Below are 21795 nucleotides of genomic sequence, written 5' to 3' on the forward strand. Positions count from 1 at the left end.
AAGTCTTTCAACATTTTAAGTATTTTGTTACCAAATTAAAAATATCAGATTTAACAAGTGAATGTTGAAATTCACTGTCCATATTTAATTGAGTGACCTAACTAGTTTAAAGAGAACCCTCGATTTCTGAAAAGAAACAGCATAGGAGAGTCTGCTAAATTAAATTTAATAAATCAAATCTGATAGTGTATATATACTTTAGAGATTTAATATAATAGCATAATATAGATTGTATCACTTTAATAGTTGCATAAATACATTTGAAACACATTCTTTGGACACCTATGAATGTTCAGTTCATGACTTTAAGTACTCAATTTAATACCATCATCACTACAAATACAAATGATAAGCTACCATTCATAAACTTATACACCCCGGAAATACACTTGACATATCTATGAATACCCACTTCATCTCTTTTAAAATTTCATTCAACACTATGATCTCTGCAAATATACTAGGGACATTTATATCAAGGATACACAATAGAAATCAAATCAGAGATTCAGTTCAAAATCCATAAGCATGTTAAAACTATTGAAAGTCTTTGTTTCAGATCCGCAGTACTCAACAAGGGGGTTTCCATGACAACCACTGTCCCGGTGATGGAGACCTCTTTCTCCGTTTAAAAAAAAAGCCGCTAAAACCCAGTGTCCTTTCATTCACAATGATTCTTGTCTTCCATCTAACTCCAAGGCAGAGAACCAGAGCAGTTCATAGCCGGGCAGACAAGCATTCAGAATCTCAGCAGGAATGCCAGCTTGTTTTTAACCACTGGAATAAAAAAATACAAGTTAAATATAAGATAAATAGCCATAAAAAATAGTAATACATGATACAAAATATTTAACAAAAATGCATCACCTCATTAAACTTTTCCCTTTAAATCTGGAATAAAAAAGGTGCATACAAAGTGATATATTTATACTCAAACTAAAAGTTGCACGATAAATAACAATAAACAATAGAAGAGGCACCATCTCTCCCTGCTTAACCCATTCAACTCCGCGAACAACTAGAATTCACCACAAAACAGCCCCCAAGTGGATTACTGATGTTTTACTTTAATTATTGACATTTCTTCGTTTAAGGGTATTCTATAAGAGAAACATAATTGCAAAGTTATGTGTTTGATGTATTATCTCCGAAGAAGCTGCCCTCTAGTGGTGAAACAAGTCAGTTGCTTCCCCCCCTACAACTAATCAAATCCAACTGCAAAAGCAATCAACAGAGACTTATACAAGGAAATCCTACTATAAGCGTGTTTTTTTAGATTGACAAATTGGTACTCGAGACAATTCTTGTGACATCATCGTGTGACTGCTACATCACCTGCATACGCATTCTACTGTACGCCGAGATGAGGGAATCGGCTCCCTTCCAGCATGGCCAACTCAAAGGAGACATCAGGACCCAGGAGGGAGGGCATGGAAGAGGCATCCATGGTTGGGAGTGGGAAAAATGCAGAGTGGCCTCACTCTCACCTTTTGTTCCATTTTGCGGCCCATAACAGTCATATAAATCCTATACCTCCGATTGATGGAGAGACTCCCCAAGATAGGGAAGCAAAATAGTGAGAGGGGCACAGAGCCTATCTTACATGCATTGTCAGGGAAGACATGGACAAAATAATACATGTAGCAGTAATTTACCTCCACATTTTAATATATCAATAATGTAATAATAATAATAATAAATACATCCAGGACAGACCAGTGCTAGTTTAGTTTCAACAAAATTTAAGTAAAACACATCGTATATATATATTTTTTCTTTATAAACTGGTCAGCAACTTAAGCCGACATTACATGTTAATCAATTTATTTTAACAGGTAGAACAACTCATACAATTATCACACAGCCGTTTGTGCGTAATTGTGTTTATTGCATTAGGAAACATTTTGCTACAGATATAAAAAAGCAGCAAACATAAATACACCAAGCAACAAAAGGGCAGGATATGTACTATATGGGAAGCAAACTTCTCTTCTGGCTACCCAGAGGAACAGTCTACAGATTCTATATGGCTTTTATAAAAAGGTGCACTAATTGTATCTTTCATGGGTTTGATTTTTATTGCTGTGAAGCATATTTGTGATTGCAGAACTTTAAATACCCCAAAAATACTTTAATACTAGATCATGTTAATTTTTTGTGAATCAATACTGTACAAGGTTTAGACCATACAATACCAAACGTGAATTAAATATTCCTACACATCGCTTGTCAGAATTGTCCACGACTTTGTTTTTCGAAACATTTGCCATGAGAAGCTTTCCATTATAAATAATACTAGTAATCATTTTTCTGGGTAAAATCATACATCTTCCAAAGAAATATTTCATATAACAACTTACATCAATATGTTATAAACATATTTACATATAAACTATTTATGCCCCCATATACATACTATAATACAGGGAGACACCTTAATTTGTTATTTACATGGATTTTCTATACATGAAAATGAATTCCTTAGCTGCTAAAACAACCCACAATGCATTGCTAGCAAATCATGTGCTTTGGGGTCACCTGCATTGAAAGGCTAAAGCAAGAGTGGGCAACCTATGGACCTCTTGCTGTTGGACTTCATTATTCAAGGCCACCCGTGATGGTAGCAATAATCACACAGCAAACGAAGGTCCACAGGTTGCTCCGCTCTAACTAAGAACACAATGATACAAACTCCACATTTGTTAGGTTTGTTTAGATCCGTGTTTGTGTGAGCTCCAAATGTCATCTTTAGAGTCATTGTTATTGGCGGTTTGCCTTGTATTGCTGCTGCTTTTCCTGCTGGATGTACCACAGGGATTGGCTTTCCTTGGTACGGGGAGTAAGGACTTGGCCTTTGAAACACCATGATCTGGTTTTGGTTTCTGGCTGCTGGATTCTGATGTATCGTTGCTGCTGGGAGGACTGACCTCATCCTGTGAAAAACAGCATGGTTAGGTAAGCTTATCCTATTGTCATAGTATCAAAAGAATAAAAGAGATAGTGGGCAATTATTTAACTAATTCTGGTTAGCTTCCCCCAAAAATGTAAAGTGTCCTTGCTTACTACGTTTTTTTTTAACCCTTTGAATGACTACCGAATGTTTGAATAGCAATACAATACTGTATCGCTTATTTGTATTAGAAAAGCCATTCAATAAGGGTTTACTAAATTATTTTGTTTTACATATTTTAGAACACCTTCACATTCATCCAATGCTGTGACATACAAACGTAAAGGCAGGTATAACGCTAGATGCTATGAATGACAAACAGAGAATTATCTGGATCAATATACCTAAACCACCCAACTAAAAGTAATGGAGGACAAATACTAATATACCAAAAAAAAATACACATGACTTTGCGATAAAATGTTCAAAAACTCTAAGAAGTTGTCCCATTTTAAAAAGAAAAGAATTTATATAAATATAACTTACTTTATGTGGCTTTTTGAAATCTGCTTTGTTAATTTGTGCTGAATGCTGGTCATTAGTGTGACTTTTAAATATTACTAAACAATTATCCAAATCAGCAATCTGAAAGAGAAGCAAGACCATAAGTAAATTAATGCTTAACATATGAACGGTCATACAGTGTGGCAATAAGATACAGGATGGTTCTATGGCCTATACTTTATACTAGACTTGTGCATTCGTATTCAGACGAACATGAAAACGAACACGAAGGGTGCGTTTTCGCTGTTCAGCCCAAATACCGTACATACGAGCATGGCGGCGGCAAAACCTATACGAAGACGGAGACACACAACAAAGAATCTTCTGTTTGTTTACTAATCTCCCTGATCCCTACCGCGTCTAGCCTACCTTATCTACGCAGCATTGCAGGGGTTAACAGGAGCGGAAATCCGTAGGTTCGCAGTCAGGGCCGTGCAAACAACTCTATTGGACCTTTAACTCGTGGAGCAGGGTGACAGGGACCTCCTCTGGCATCAACCAATTGGGAGGCCCCTGCAGGCGACCAATAGTCTCACTCGCACGGCCCTTTAACTCCTGACGGCGGAACTTGAGTTGAGTTGCTCGTACAGACATTTAAAATCCTGGGGACAAAGCTGCTGCGTACTGCGTACTGCGTACTGCGTACAGCGTTAACCCCATATTAACCCCTTCTACAGAAAACGGCAAAAAACTAAGAAAAAAACGAACACAAAGAACGTACAGAAATATTTGTGCGAACCAAAGACAGGAACAGGTGAATATTCGTGGATTACAAAGATTTTTTCCCCCACGAAGATGAACACAAAGAGTTGTCCGGCACCCAAGTCTACTTTATACCATGCATTTAATTTTATATAAACAAATACATGTATTTACACACACACATACATACCCTGCTAATGTCTGGTTCTGACTTGCTGGAACACATGGTACGCAACTCCTTCACAAGGTCCACCTCATCATCTGAACCATTGGATAACCTTTGTTCACTTTTCAGGTTTCTAGGATGGTTACTTTCAAAAGGCCTAAAAAACAAATATGCCCCACTTTGTACATTAAAGATCCTTGTCACTGGCCTTCACGTACAGAAGGCACAACTGAGGCAGCTGACGTTTGCTCTGTTGGGCTTTGTACAACATTTGATTTGTTTAAAGAGTACTATTTTAACTTACTTTTTTGTTTCAGATACCATGCTTCCTTGTTTGTTCGTATTGTCCAATGCACCACCTGTGCAGAATATTGTAGAAGTGTGTTTAAATGATTGGTGTGCAATTGGCATAAATAAATATACATGGGAATAAAATGTGCAATCACTGAGCTTTATAGAGTCTACTTGGCTTTATTGTCCTACTTGATCCCTTTATATAACATGTTTCTGAAGGCAAAACAATGTGTGAATCACAAAGTCCCAATAAAACAGTGCTGATATTATTTATCTAAATGAACAGGATATTAATTAGCATGTAAATGTCACCTGCTTGCTTCCTTTCTGGCTTACACCAGGATGATGATGCCAAATGGCTTGATTTTTTACGAGGACTTGTGCTGACTTTTCTCCAGGATCCATTCTCTAAGTTTTTCTTCCCTCCAGGCTTGTAGGTGGAACTCATTGACATCGGGAAGTGCCCTCCTTTGAAATCTGCTATGTATTGCTCTAAATCTGTAATGACAATAAATAAAACACACTAACATGTTTTCTATATCATGCAGTCAAACCATCACAAATCACACACTATTTTACCACACCTTCAGAAATGTGAACCAAGGGACTCTAGAGTGGTCACATTTACAGGAAAGTCCCTAGAATAACATGACACCATCTCATAGACATAAATCTAAATTAACATGTGCCTCAAAATATCTTTTAACGCTTAAGAACAGAACAACATAAATTGGTCAAACTCATACATTTTACAAAATTAAAATGATAAACAATTCATTTTAAACAAAGCAGCACATAAAAACTAAATGGGACCAGATGGGTCAATCTATGATGATGACTATGGTCCAAGTATGATTAAAGTATCAAAATCCTTTACCTTTCTGTTTTACCCGGTGTATACAAAGCTTACTGTTTCTAGTTAACATCGGGTAGTGCACTATCCATGATGTAAATATATAATTCGGCTGACTGAGTCCGGGATTATCAAATCATTATCATTCTTGTAATCTCATATAACCATATAAACCATGTGGGGAGTATAAAGTGGAATTAGCTAACAAAATGTTACTTTTAGTAAAGAGTTGGGAATAGTTTTATAAATTATTGTTAGAATTGGATTTTTCATGGTATACGTTTTACATTTACAGAGACTTCTGTTACCATTTCCGGAGAGATGACATCCATGTAGAACGGCTTTATTGAGCAGGATGCTGAGAGCAGCTTTCACAACTGCCTGTTGACCTTGGCTTGGAGCTTTAGTGGTTGTGGTGTGACTAGATGGTCTCTTGACTGTTGCTATGGAGAGTATTGCTTCTTGGACTCTGGGAACAATGACTGCATTCCACAATTTTGACAGCCATCTAAAAACGAAAGACAAGTGAAATCACAATAAATATGTAGTAAACACAATACCTTGTATTATATTATGAATGCATTCCTTCTGGACTCCTAAAACAAATTACTAAGTTCTAGTTTCCATGTAGATGTCCTGAGTTCTGACTTCTTTGAGGAGGTCCCTGTCATTTCCCAAAGTCATCTTCCATACTTCCATAAAAAGTATGTTACCCGAGTGGCTCTTACTTCTCACTTTTGAACCTTGAATTCAATCCTCAACACTCTTTTGTACTGTTCCCCTTTGATTAAATCATTTAGAATTTGTATAGGCTCATTCATAACAGAGCTCAACTTTAGGCCTAAGGGTTATCTACACTATGCATTGAGGCTATACATTCTTATCACATTACTTCCAAAGCACTAACAAACAATCCAGCAGCACGTTATCCACCTTTTGATACTGAAGTTAAATTGAGAAACAATATGTGATGGTTTATGAATAATCTTATTTTAAAAACAATGCTGAATGTCCTTCTCTACTACTTGATCCCTGCTGCTGCTCAATATAGCCAATAGTGAAATCATCTGGATCTGTTTATGAGAGAGGAGTAAATACAGCAGCATGAGCTACTAACAAAGACAGACAACGCTAAAGGTTTGCACTTACTTCACTATTATGTGTGCATTTCCCGGGACTATCGAACAAGACAGGAATTGTTGTGGTCCAAGCAGAGCATCTGGGGTACCAAGTCTGGACAAGCAGGAGTTCAACTGGTACCACACAGCACATATCCAGTCAATGCCTTTACAAACAGGATCGCCTGGGGTTGGCATTTTACCTCGGAACTAATAGAGGAGTATAGATCAAATGAAGATGAACATATTCAAACATGCTGTATTTAACAATTCATTATGTTTAGAAACTTTATTAAAATACCAATATCAAATGAGTTGTGAGCTTTAAAGTGTTTAGAAAAGTGATTTTGGTAATATTGCACGATCCAAAAATGTCAAACATATAACTAGTTTTTACTTATTACTTTTTAATCATTAAAAAAAAAAAATAGTTTCACAATCTTTTACACATGATATTCCTGTGTCTGAATACATAAGATATTTATGACATTCTATTTCCAAGGCAAGAGCATTAAATATGTTAAAATACATTTCCCTTGATGAAAAAAAAAAAAAAGCTGTGATCTTCAAAAGCCATACTGAAAATATAATCAATCGTTCTAGATTTTTGACTGCACTGGTACTATGCCATTTTATGCTAAATCAATATTTTCCTTCTGTGTCAATTATCTTTGTAAACGAATACAGCATCTCTAATGAAATGATCATTACTAAAGAGGATTAAGCCGAGATTTCATTATACTTCAAAAGATGTTAACCTACTCTTGCTCTAAAACTCTAAATGTAGACTAATTTGCTGAAGCACGCCAATGTACCTCCCAGCTTTTTTATATAACAGTATTCTTAATGCTATACTAACAGAGGCTTGCAGTTTATTTTTAATTGAATATTAAAATTAGTTGATAGTCTGGTTCTTACCTTAAATAGAGCTTTCCTTTTCAAGAACTTCTGGAGCACACTTTGCATGGGCTCTGCGTCCCACCTTAGTTGAACCCAGCGGAAATGCTGCTGAACAAGTAACTCTGATCCTTGCAGTCTGGATCTAGCAACAGTCCCCATTAAAAAGCAATCTTCATGGAAATAATAGCTATCAGACAAGCCATTTGCTATCAGAAAAAAGAACGAAAATTCTATATTATAAAAAAAAATATTATATTTATATATATATTATATATACTCAAAAAAGCCTAATGTTACAGCTGCTCTTTATTTTTACGATTGTGTGTTTACCTACCTCTTTGAACAGAATATGGATTTTCACAACCACGATTCTCCAAAGGTGCCATTAAGTCCCCAAGTAATTCTGAAATACAGGTCTTTTCTAGGTTCCGCAGAATGATAATGGTTTTCTTTTTTGCTGGTGGCAGCTCAGAAACTGGAATCAAGCAAGCTGTAGTGGAAATTAAGTATGTGTATCATTATATAGTGCTGTGGAATTGTATTTGCTTGCTCCCCGATTTATTCTATTTTTGTTTGTCACATTTAACTGTTTCAGATCATCCAACTGTTTTTAATATAAGACAAAGCAACGGGAGACAGCGGGAGTAAACACAAAATGCCGGTTTTAAATGATTATTGCATGTATTGAAACCTAATCAAAACCTATATCACCCATGTGAAAAAGTAATTGTCCCCCTAAATCTAATAACGGATTGTGCCAGTTGGCGGCTACAATTGCAATCAAACGTTTGCGATAACTGGCAATGAGTCTTTTACATTGCTGTGGAGGAATTTTGGCCAAACTGTTCTCAGCAGAATTGTTTTAATTCAGCCACACTGGAAGGTTTTCAGCATGAAGGTCTTACCACAGTATCTCAATCAAATTCAAGTCAGGACTTTGACTAGGCCCTTCCAAAAGCTTCATTTTGTTTCTTATGAGCCATTCAGAGCGGGACTTCAGATCACTGTCTCGCCTCAGTCCCAAACTAATGGCCGTACATTCTACTTCAAGATTTTCTGGTAGAGAGCAGAATTTATGGTTCTATCAATTATGACAAGTCGTTCAGGTCCGGAAGCAGCCCCAGACAATCACACTACAATCGCTGTGTTTGTCGATGTTCTTAATGTGGAATCATAAACACTGATACCTTAACTGAGGCAAGTGAGGCCTGCAGTTCTTTACATGCTAGTCTGGTATCTCTTGTGACCTCCCGGATGAGTTGTCGCTCTTGGAGAATGTTGGTAGGCCGAAAACTCCTGGGAAGGTTCACCACTGTTCCAAGTTTTCTTCAATTGTAGATAATGAATCTAACCCTGGTTCACTGGAGCTAGAGTTGGAGAGCTTTTTCTTCTTTACATGAAATCATCATTTAAAAACTGCATTTTGTGTTTACTGTTATCTTTGTCTAATATTAAAAGTAGTTTGATGATCTGAAACATTTAAGTGAGACAAATATGGCAAAATAGAAGAAATCAGGAAGAGGCAAATATATTTTCACAGCACTGTATGACCTTCTTATTCTGCAACATTAGAACATTTAGAAGGAACACCCATGTGTAAATACTGATGTTTTTAAATGAAAATATTTCAATCATGATAATAAGAAATTAACCAAAAATACCAGTGTATCATAACAGAGCAATATATAGTGCCACACAATATTCCACTACTCCAAACATACCCTTTTCAGATGGAAAGATGTGGATGTACCTATCAGTACAGATGAAAACAAAATACTGGCTAATTTTTCTTGCAATGCAGAATTTGAATTTATCAGCAGGCAAAAAAGCATTTTTTCCCCATCTAATTTGCAATATTTTTTCTGCTTAAAAAACCTTAAAACCAAGAACAATCCAAATAAGGTTTTGTCTTAGGTTAAGGACAGCCTTGTGCCTACCACCTGCAAGTTTAAATTCCCTAACTGTGCTAACCTAATAATAATTTACTTCAGGTTTGAGTATATACGACGTGTACTGTACCATCTGAAAATTGTGCGATTTGCACATCATTACCGTTCTTTCTTTTTATGCAGGCAGCCATTTTGGTTTATGCAAAGACTACAAAAGAATCCCAGTTGGTCTGTTTACCTTTGAAATAAAGCTCTTTACCTGAATTGATGAATACATCTACAAGCTGCTCCCTGGACAAGTCACCATCCACTTCTACCTTGACAATGTCACACTTAAAGCCAGTGATATCTTCCTTTTGCTGTTATAAAAAAAGTTTAAAAAATAAATCAGTGGAATTTAGGTCCACCCTTGGCTTAAAGATTATGCACTCCTAGCATCTTACATTACCTTCATGAATTGGGCCAGCTGCTCCACTATATACTCTTGGAAGCTTCCCTCTGGGCCTTGGAAGATCACATTGTGATACTGTTCAACCTACGTAAGCAAAAACAATGAATTAGATAGGAAGTAAGAAAGTTAAATGAAACAATTAAACAAAGCCTTGTAAATGATCGTGTTTTATAAGGGTGTCATTATATGGAATGACCACTCAAGAATGTTATTCCACCAATATTATGTTCAGAGACACTTCCTACAGTAACTATTTCCTTCTTCCAAAGATAATGTGGCTTCTCAAAAATACACAAAGTCAGCTATTGTCTGCCAATATTTAAACAAGTAATGTTCAAGGAATAACCAGCCATGAGTTTAGTATTCTTCTTAAATCTTTGGTAGCCATTGAGGATGGGTCTGAGAACCACCGGCTCAAATAACATGCATTAGTGTAAAAGTATAATGTTGTACAATTTTAGCTGTGGAAAGAAAAAGGTCTTTCTACCAAATTTGATATAGATGATACTGAATTGCATTAGATTGCATACTGTAATAATATTAGTGAATAAGAGGCCTATGAGATTTTAAAAGCTTCCACTCAAATGCAATTTGGTTGCCAAATGAAGGTATCTCAAATTTGACTATATTAGAGCAATATTTAGTAGTTATATTTGAACAGCAGGTGGCAGCATATCCTAAAGAGCAATAGCATGCAATTCCACTAGAGATATTGAGATCAACGCATCATGCTTAGCTCAAGCTGTGAGATGAAATATAGAAATCTTATTCACAGACGGTGGTATATTTGTAAAGCGGGGGTAGTAGCCACAAAACTGGGGAGCAGATAGCCTTGTTGAGTGATCCAGCTCCCTAGTATGCCACAAATTGATTAAAATAGATAACTGATGTCCCAAATCCCTAAAAGACGGATATGGAGGTAGGTGCAGAAGGCACTATCCTTTGACAAGCCATGGGCAGTGGCAGAGATAAATACACCTCTATCTGCAGAAATTATTATTAACACTACGTTTGAAGGACAAGTAAAATTCATGGACTTCACCAATCCGAATGAGGCTGAAATCCACGTGTTCAGAAAAACAAATCACTTAGCAGTCTTCTAGAATGTCTTATAAAGTCAATAAATCAATACTTGGAGACAATAACATGTTCCCTTGTTATAGAGCGTACGAGACCAGTGACGTATCCTGGCCTAGGGCTGCAGGTCCAGGGTGGGGGCAGTGGGCTGGTTACAAGGGAGACCTTTGCTCTCTCCAACTAGCCTATTTACGCTATGGAGGCTGTGCCGGCTCCAGATAAAGCAGGTTGAGATATGATGTCCTATCCTGGAGTTCTATTTCTTAAAGTTTCATAGTGCCTTTTATTGCACCAGAGACTCCGACCAGGTAGAAGGGACTGGGAACGCTGCCCTAGGGCGGCCCCAAAGGTTATGTAAGAAACATAATGTAAAGTGTGAAAGGATGCGGAGCTTATCTCTTTATCAAAAGGCGCTTGCAGCACTCCCTCTCCCTTTTCCAAACTGGCCTTTTCATCTTCACTGCAACTACGTGCTACTGAGTTCCCAAACTTCTCAGCTGCCACAACCCAAGGGCTCTGCTTCTTCATGTGTAATCACAAAAACTGATATCTCTTTAGAAACATTATAAATTTGGCAATCTGAGATGGAAACTTGAACTTTAATCTAATTTTAAATCCCACCTCCTCGGGTTTTGCATAAAATACCATTAATCTGTATATATATATATATATATATATATATATATATATATAATGGTCCTCAGCGATCCTATTTTTACATTCCTTTAAATGTTTTAATAACATGGTATTGAAAACAAAAGCTTGTTATCCATTTAATTAGGCTAATTTTGTCTTAAAAAGGCTACATGAGCTTGTTTTTTTAAAAATTATTTTTAAAATAACAAAAACATAAGTTTAGCCACAAATGTATTTTGTCATGAATAAGAGCACAGCTGGTATTCCGCCCCACATTCTGACATCAATGGATGGGTACAATGGCTAATTACAAAGGAAGCAGAGAACAGCTCATTTGTGCTAACATGAAGGATTAATTTAAAGTACAGTTCATCCCAGAACCGAAAATAACTCAGTTGCCTTTAAAAATAACCTAAATATTTCTTTCTTATCCATTGTACCTTTAATATGAAACTCTGTTAGTTTATGTTGTAGTTTTTGAATCATGTTTCCAAGAACTCTATTTTGACTATATGTATCAATTAAAAGTAAACAGACAATATTTTAAACATGGAAAACTATTCAGAAATATCTAAATATTGCAAACATTAAAGTTTTATATTTCAAAATAGGATCTGATTAGATAATATGTTAGTGTGACTTCACCTGGGTCTCCAACATCAAAACACGAGACATTATTGGCATCTGACATTTTCAAAAATCCTTATTTTATTTATTTGACTATTTAGGTGATGTGGTGCTAGGAGTGGGTTAGTTAAATTATTATATTTCACCAAGGGATTGTGTTTCTATTACATAATTTGCATGAAATAAATTTCATTTTGTACCTCTAAATACAGGAGATTATGGCATCAACTTGCTTTTTATAAACTGTTGGTGATTTTGTAAAGTAGAATATAAATCACTTCTTCATTGGGACTTTACTTCGAATTATAACACGTTGTGTATCATTTTCACAGAAATCAGTCATTAAAAAGGATATTCACATTATAGTATATATAGTTCACCTGTGTATATACACCTATAGAGAACAGTATACATATAAATACAATTATAGATACAACCCCTGCTATATATATATATATATATATATATATATATATATATATATATATATATATATAGTACTCTATGTAGTCAAAGCATACCAGACGGAGGAAGTTTTGTAGTGTCTGAATCGGGATCATGGATGCATAAGCCACACCATTAAGAGAACCATCCTTTGGACCTAAAGAGTAATAATGCAACAATATGTTACATGTATAGCAAATGTAAAAGAACAAGCACAATACGTCTTACAGACTATAGGTTGGGTCGGAACACACAGCAGAAAAGCGCAATGAATTTTCACATATTAATAACATTTTATAAATGGTCATTAATTATTGAGAGCTTTTATCCAACAGAGAGCGAATGACGCCGTTACCCTGAATAGAGATACATATTTAATGAGCACACAGTATTAAATGACTTATTCTAAGAAATCCTAGACCTTATAGGAAATCTTCCGTTCTTATACACAGAAATGCATTATTTACATCTCTCGGCCATATGCAAAGGAACAGGAAATGGATTAATAGTTGCCTTACATATATATATATCCGTTAAAACACTCAAAACCATTCATCTAAGTATTTTTAATAAAGTTAAAAGCGTGGCAAATCAAATGTAATCTTAGTTCATCCAGCAGGAGATACCCAGCCAGTGATCTTGATACCGTTGCCGGGAAGTTAATAGAACAGTTTGATAACCATCTCAATAGACAGGTGGTCTCTGTAACACTGGGAATTGACCAGGACGAGGAAGAAAAGGCAGAAAAAAAGCAAACTGCACAACATGTCAGTTCAAAAGCAAACTTTGGTAGACTAGCGGATAGCGGATTCACACACATAATACGGAATGAAGCAACTTCATTCATGACTGTCCCATAACCCAGGCGCCTGGGTGCCCTCAGCACTTGCCTCTGCGTCCCAGTATAGCCAAGCAGGGGGGCAAGGCCAGCTTATACACCATTACCAGGCCACAAGCGGATGTAGAGCCTGACCTTGGGAGAGTCACTTGCACTAACACTATATGCCTTTATCAAGGGTAGAATCTCACAGCACCCAGTAAATATATAGTTTTATAAGAGTTTTTTGGTATTTATTTGGTGGATTTAGGAGTGCTAGGCTTATACATCTGACATTACTTATGCATGGTGCTAGCAGGACACCTTTTTAAGCTTCAGCTTTACTAATATATTTAGCTTTTGGCATGCATTTCTGATTTTTCACTCATACATACACACCTAGACACTCGCTAACACACCTAGACAAAAATACATGTTCAACTAGATTGTAAATTCTCAAGAACAGGGCCTTCTTCTCCTTTTGTACCAGTTTGTTATTGTGTGATTCCATACTATGTTGTAACAGCGCTACAGCATCTGCTGTCCCTATATAAATTAAGGGAATGTTCGCACGCTAACATACCCAGACATAGAAACACACACACATCCCCAGACAAAGACGCATTCTAATATTATAGTTGACCCCCAATCCGCCAATGTACCAGGCACACCTCCCAGGATTTGTCGAGCCCTGTCATAATCTATTCATTATCTACTATCTATTCATGATTTCTCATGAGAAAGTCAACTCAGCAGAAAAATCAGAATAAGGGTTCCTCTCAACGTAGAGCAAGTACCAGCACAGACATGAGAATCCCTCTGAGGCACTTAGTAGCTTCAGTGTGATCAGCTGCTCACATAGATAAAAAAGCACCTGTGAATTCCCAGTGTCAATGTGTAGATCAAGCCACGTTAACAGCTAGATATTAGTAATCGTTCCATTTTACTAAAGAGAAAAAAAGAGTCTAAGCCCTCTCATGGAAATGTATGTTGCTAATGTTAGGAAGGGTCATACAGTTGTCCTTATCGTATACCCATAGAGGAGAAACAGAAGAAAAATCTGCAATGGCAAAAGGACAGCAAAAGCACATTTACTACAATGGTTGCTAAAAAGACATTTCATTTGAAATTGCCAAACTGAATAGCAAAGCTTAAATTGTAAAACTGCTTAGCTCTGCAAAGGCAAAGTCAATAAGTCATCATTATACTTTGACCTACCCGGTACTAAAACAGATATATGCTCCACTTTGCTCATCTTAAGGAATTCCCATGGAGACTGGAGAAAAATCTGACCAATTGCCCAAGATGTATTTCCTAGGAAGGAAGAGACAATGCTATCATCACTCGAGCCATTTCAAAATTGACAAAAAGGGAACATTTGCAAGAATTCTCCTGTGAAATAAGGGTAATGAAAACAAAACGTTTTATCACCTAGTGACACTAAGGTACTGTATTCTAGATGTCCTAATAATAATAACAAGAAATAGTTGTTACAATGGTTATATGACACTTGATAGCTTTTAGAATGTTCTAATCTTTATGGAACAATATATTCCATAAATATGTCCCAAATAGCAAAAGTTTTTGCACCATTACATATTTAATATACAGAGAGAAATCAAAATTAGGAAGTGGAGTACATTAACCCATTTCTGAATGGACGAGGAAAAGCACAAGCGTCATAACACCAATTATTATTTAGCAATAACAAGTTATGTTATAGAGCAGAGTCAAAAGGAGATCCAGGTCGAACACCTTAAATCACAGATGCAGGAAATAGCACCAACCACTTTTAGGTTAATTTCAGGCCAAACCGGGAATAAGGTAGAAAAAAATGGAGACGCCAGTCGCGTGCACGCCGTCCTCTCACATGCAAGATCCACTGATCATGTGATTGCTTACCACGAGTAAGGCCTGGACCTGGCGTACTTGTGAGTTGGGTGCTTGCAGCTTCGGGGGTAAGTACTGACACCTCCAGGCTATACATATTTAGATCCCTTAGTCATTCCTGATAACCTGTACCCTGCAAACCACTTACCATTTTAATAGCCCTCCTTTGAACTCTCTCCGGTATGTAAATATACTTCTGGAGATGTGGTCTCCATTACTGTCCTTTGTTGTATATATCATGAGCCAGTGCTTAACAACTATTTCATTGGAATCTACAAATGTACATTGGAAAGCTATCATACCCAGTTTGAATGACAGGTCACTGATTGACAGGCCAATGCAGGATTCACTAGTGTTGTTAGACGTCAGGTCTTCTCGACTATCCCATGAATCGGAAAGCACGGACATGAAATGGTTAGAAACGGCCCGATTCACAAGCAGCGAAAAATCATCCCACGACGTGTGTTTATGAATGCGTACGGAACAGATTTCCTCACTTTCAGACTCATCTGTACTATAGCAGACCTGTATGTTCTCATTCAGCAAAATCCTAACGGGAATCCTGAAGGAGTCTGTAACACAGAAAGCTATGTTAATGTGCTCTGTGAAAATGAGACTTTATATATTTCCCCCCGAACATAACCACAATGAAACCATGAATCTAGTTCTGGTCAAAAATAAATGTAAAATAAAAGAATTGTGGTAGGAAACTAAATATATCAAACACTGATACTGGATTTGGCCTAGATCGAACACAGCCAACCTTTGGCTCATATGCCAAGTAAGTATCAATGAGATCTATACGAGAGGCTGCCCCAACCCGGGCAACAGAAGTCGCAAGAGCTTTGTCTTCTAGAAAATAGGAGAATCTTCATCGCATATAGAGCATGACAACATAGTAATCTTTTTCTGCAAGCAACAAGATTTCAAGGAAAGATTTCTTCCCCTAAATATTTGATTCCTTTATCTCTTAGACGTCAAACATTGGTATTGGGTAGGAGTGTTACAATTGATAATATATAAATAAACTCACTGAAGTTCTCCAGGAGCTGTTTACAGTCATCTGTGGCCACATCGTGAACAGTACGGTTGCAGTTATCTTGTTTTTCTGGGTCAAGGCCAAAATGGCTGCATAGAATTTCCAAGCAGTTCTGGAAGAAATAAAGTGCATTTGAGAAACAATTCAATGCTATTTCAGAAATTTTTACACACTTTTATGGCTCTTAATACATTTCTTTAAAAATACTATTAAAACATACATTTCTTTAAGTCAGAAACATACAAAATCACAGAGAATGTAGTAAAGCACGCAGAATTCAGAGCAATAGAATGGAACCCACTGATCAGTTCCATTAGTATTCTGCCCATGGCTGAAATGCTTCAAGATCCAGCTGTAGCAACAGAATTAGTATATTATTCATGCATGTACAGCGCATTGACAAATACCTTAAGGCCCCAGCAGGCTCTTCATCAGCTGCTGCATTTTAAATTACCAGATTTCCAATATCCCCAACCTAAGTGTGCATTCAAGGTGCTGTTCCACCTGAATGAAACATTAATTGCGCTCTCTAGCATATAAAGCAACTAAACATTTATTGATCGGTCAATTTTTTCTTTCATCTCAAGGTTTAAATTATACAAACAATACTGAATTTTCCATGACAACAAACTGTCAGTGTCTATTTTTGTGTGTGTTATATGATAACTGCACCCTGGTGCCCATGGGTGTTCGGCTTCTGAGCGTATGTACAACATGATTTTACGCCATCCTTTTATTAAAACATGCAAATCACAACCCAGTATGTATTACCGGTACTTAAAAAAGTAGAGAAAAAAAGAAAACAGAATGGATTTTAGAACGAGTTTAATGCAGTCTGAAATCAAATTGCCAACAGTGCCAAGTATTTACTTAATTTCCTTATGGAGAGGACCGCATTAGTAACTGGAAACATTCGGGGTTTTTTCCATCATTTTCTGTCTCATGAATTATAGAGCATGTTAATAGAACACAGAGTGAAAGTCGTTTTAAATGAAGTGTTATCCCCATGCATAAAAAAGTGTTGTGCATTGATCTCTGGTGTTATTCACTGATGTGACTGAGGAGTGTGATTTTAATGTTCCCACCGAGAGGAAACTGCAGGATAACGTAAGCAGAGAACAATAGAAACAATTGGCACAACTAGGGAGCAGGAAACTTTTATTACTGTAATATATGTGACAATACTATAAAAGATGTACAAAACCTTACCGTTCTGCATCAGCAATTGCATGGCTGTGACAAATAATCTATTATCCTGGCAACTTTAGGTGCAATTGTTAAAGGGGCAGTCTTCCTACATAGAGAATGGCTGGGTAGGGGCACATGCATATAGGAAGGATGCTGCAGATTTCCCATATGAATTTCCACCACGGAAATGTATTCGGCATTAAAATGCATACGATGGCTGGAATATCCCTTTAATTTTATAAAAGTGTAATTGTTCTGAGATCTCTACAAGAATCACATCTCTCATTTAAATACAAGCATGGGCTTCCAAAGGATATTTTCCAAGGAGGAGGGCAAAATACTCTCCCCACATTTCCCCCATCCCACCACGATACCCCCTTACCTCATCCCTATTGCCTGTCTTTGTTGCTAATTTGGCTAGCAGAATATTATTGTAGAAGCAGTCAACAAAAGTTAGTGTTTGTTCTGTAGACTTTCGTAGACTTATTTTGCTGGTGTTGTGTCTAACATTTGGGACTTCTAGTGCTGTTACTACATTTCTCATTATGTTCAGAGAACCAAATGGATAGATAAGGATCATGAGATACTCATCCCACAGCTGCTGCAGTACCAATCCATAATGATATAAAAGCTTTGGCAATCCAGTTGTTGAATACTCACTTGCCATGATGCGTAACATACCAGACATGGAAATGTAGTCAATAGCTGGAGTATTAACTAACCCTAGCTGTCTGAAATAAACTACCTTGTGTCTGCAGCATTCAAACTGTGTCCATGATCAGCTGCTAGAGTGACGGGGAGGAGCCCAGCTGGGGGGGGGGCATGTTCTGCAGGATTAACTTAATGCTTTTTATTTTCATGGTTAATTCAAATGTGGAACACCAAATCAAAGGTGCAAACACCTTTATCAAACGGGGAAGTAAGACACCATTTTGCAGAATTCACTAGAAAACATACCTTAAAGCCTTTAGATGCAGCAATATGAGCAGGTGTCCATCCTTCTCTATCTGCATAGTTGAGCAGGGCAGATGAAATGGCAGGTTTGATTGTTTTGCAAGAACTGTACTCTTTGTTCTTTAAATCAGAAGTGTCGCCATTAGGTACTGCATTTAGGTGGCTTCCATCAGTGGTAACACCATAATACATAAGCAGTTTGAGACAGTCCACATTTCCACAATCCACAGCTGCATGAATTGGTGTCCAGCCATCCTAGAAACAAAAAGTATACTGAAGAAACTCACATATCCAGAAAGGGAAATACTTTCAGACTGCATAAGAGTCTTCCAAGCCTTGTATTGTTATACAGGTATTGTTAGGCTTTTAGAGTGCGATTTAAAAAGATTTGCTTCTCACAACTGCCCTTCAAGACACTGTCAGAACTGACAGCTGCATGATGAGTTCAGCAAAAGTAAATTGCTTGTAATGACCTCAGGGTGAAGATTTGACAAGGTTTTCAGGTGAACATCACTTATGCTAACTGGTTCTAGGTGACAAGACAGGACAGGATAGATGTCCTCGTAAAATAAATAAATAAATAAAAAAACATTGCAAACACGAGACGTACAAAGAATGTGGCTATAGATTAAAAATTACATGGCAGGCAAAAACCAATGCCAGAGGTAACACACACACATATCTATAAATGCTCAGTTGTCTCAGTCTCAGTTATCTGCTACAACTCAGCAGTTGCCCATGTATCCTGAATGCTACACCAGTTTCGGTTTCCCCTGCTCCCACTCTGGCTTCAGTTCTAACCTAGGATATTGTTGTCTGACTACATCTATGGGCCTGTGCTATGGTACCTCGCTTGGACTGATTTACCCATTGCTGACCATGGGTTGTCTCCTGACCCCGCTCCAAGGACAGATTACCTATTGCTGACCTTGGCTTTTTTTCTGACCCTGCATTATGGTCTAGTTAATCATTTTCTGGCCTTTACTTGATGTCTGTCCTAGTCACTTCAGCGTATTCCTGATCCATACCAACTGTTGTAAGCGCAGTTTCCAGCTTCCTTCGGCCCTACACGTCGCTCATGTTTGCGCTCTCTGCTAGGCATACTACCACTTCTGTGGATATTCACAGGACAGTAATTCCTCAGATAAGGTTCCAAATTCCTCAAACCAAGTTAGGCTCTCTACGTTATATGACACTCCCGCACTGTTAATTCTTTACAAATCTTTGCTACTTCTCCCCTTCCGTTATAATCCAAAAAAAGCATACACAGATACCCCAACATGGTATGGCCAGCATTCTATTAATCATATATAAGACAAGGGGAAGATCTGAAGGATATAATAAAACCATATGGTTTCTTGAATATTAGAGCTGTAACTGTGGTAACTTGTCACTTTGTGCCCTGACTCTATGCTACAGACCCTCTGAAAAATTCATGAGATTCTTAGGGTGTTAGGAGACACCTGTAGTTCTAGAATGTAAATGGAAACATCTTTCCAAAACCTCAAGTTGTCTTATTCTTTATTCAAATAGTGGGTTAACCATTACTTGAAGTAAAAAGCAATGCCTTCCTAATATAAATCTACATTGTAAATGTATGTATCTGGTGGTTATCCATGAATTGCATTTGGACACTTTGACTTACATTTGATGTAATGCTTTGGTCAGCTCCAGCTTCAAGCAACAGTTTAACAATATCTGAATGTCCATTTATACAAGCCAGATACAAAGGGGTCTGTCCTCCATCATCATGGTTGATGTCTGCATTGAATGCAATTAAGACCTCTGCACATCTATGGAAATGTATTACATTTTATCTCATTCAGCAATAACACTACAACATTGACATTCAGCTATTACACTACAAAGTTTGCAAGAAGAATTAATAAACATAAAAAAAAAACACATTTCCTTACATAAACCTCTGTCAAAAAAGAATTATCCCTGTAACAAAGAATTCAGACGTAAGGCTATGAGAGCATTACCAAATTCTCATTATTTCAATGATTGTAACACCAAGTAGATGGATAATGGTGCAATGGCTCTAGAGAAAATAGTGAAAAGAAGTTTGTGATATATTTGACCATGATACACTTTGCCCATTGATCCACTAAAGGGTACAAAAATGGGATTTAGAAAAAAAGTTTTGAGATAAACTGCCACCTCGCAAGCCATTAGTATTTACATAGGTGGGTTCCTAATATATAATGTTTTCTAAAAGATACATGCTGCAGAGTACCATTTGCCAAAGATGGCATACCGACACATATAGCATTTTCCTGTTCCAGTATGGATGATGTGGCATCACTGGTCTCATTTATGTACCCAGTTTCATATAGGAGAAGCACTTGGAGCATTGGATAAGGTTAGAAGGCATTAGCAACCAAAAATTATAAAATATAGAACCTGGGAAATTGATTTTCTATCTTTAACAAGACAAACCCAATAGGATACCTTCCACAAATATATTAGAAGTTTTATCGACTACTCCAGACCTTACTAACATAAAGAACATACTATCTTAAAAAGTCATTCTTCACTTACTTGGAATGTCCCTGAGCAGCTGCTGTACATAAGGCAGTTAAGCCATTTGAAACAGTAGCATTGACTTGTGCTCCAGACATCAGCAGCAACTTTACACAGTCTACAAGTGAACAAATAAACAAGAACAATGGAAAATAGTATTAAAAAACAGAATACGTTAAACAATAAGCCAGCTAGTTAAGATGAGCAAAATGCTCCTTTATAGAAAATGTATAGTGGACATTAAATGAGGTACTTGCCACCTCACCATTCACAATGTACAGCTGTGTTGCTTTAGACCAGTGTTGGAGAACATTTTTAGGCATGATTTTCTGCATGGAACCACATTGCAGACCTCAAAGTGCCAGCACTGGGTGTTAGCGCCTACCCCTGGTGTAGTGCAGTGCTATTTTCACCTTCCATACACAAGGATATACTCAGATGTATACATGCATACATATACACATAGATACATACATACTCACACAGCTTGGCAGATATATATATGTATGGAAACACCTTGCACTCATCCTGTTTAATCATTGGTGCAAGGTGTTTGGTGGCTTCTCAGATGGAATTTATGCGCAGCCAAATAAAACATGAAGGAAATATATACAAGCACACTGCAGACATAAAATGCAGACAAATTATAGTACTGGTATATATGAACATTCAGTGACCGCCAAGGACTCATGTCAAATATGGTATGATATTGGCATTCAAAACCTTTAAAGATAATTTATTTTCTATAAACTTGACCAAAATTGGTGCAA

General features: G+C 37.1%; 1 protein-coding gene across 1 annotated transcript in view; it reads right to left on the bottom strand.

The window, feature by feature from the left end:
• Window positions 1–1867: 1867 nt before the first annotated feature.
• Window positions 1868–21795, bottom strand: part of CTTNBP2 (cortactin binding protein 2) — a 51738-nt gene continuing 31810 nt past the window's right edge. Inside the window, 19 exon segments of the mRNA XM_053464327.1 lie at window positions 1868–2732; window positions 2734–2933; window positions 3437–3535; window positions 4347–4479; window positions 4627–4681; window positions 4929–5114; window positions 5778–5977; window positions 6619–6797; window positions 7506–7693; window positions 7822–7977; window positions 9636–9735; window positions 9825–9911; window positions 12689–12768; window positions 14647–14742; window positions 15621–15890; window positions 16352–16469; window positions 18503–18754; window positions 20145–20292; window positions 21044–21143. Of these exon segments, the coding sequence (XP_053320302.1) occupies window positions 2603–2732; window positions 2734–2933; window positions 3437–3535; window positions 4347–4479; window positions 4627–4681; window positions 4929–5114; window positions 5778–5977; window positions 6619–6797; window positions 7506–7693; window positions 7822–7977; window positions 9636–9735; window positions 9825–9911; window positions 12689–12768; window positions 14647–14742; window positions 15621–15890; window positions 16352–16469; window positions 18503–18754; window positions 20145–20292; window positions 21044–21143 (2777 nt within the window). The 3' untranslated portion in view covers window positions 1868–2602.

Source organism: Spea bombifrons, chromosome 4, assembly GCF_027358695.1.
Source record: "Spea bombifrons isolate aSpeBom1 chromosome 4, aSpeBom1.2.pri, whole genome shotgun sequence".
NCBI lineage: Eukaryota > Metazoa > Chordata > Amphibia > Anura > Pelobatidae > Spea > Spea bombifrons.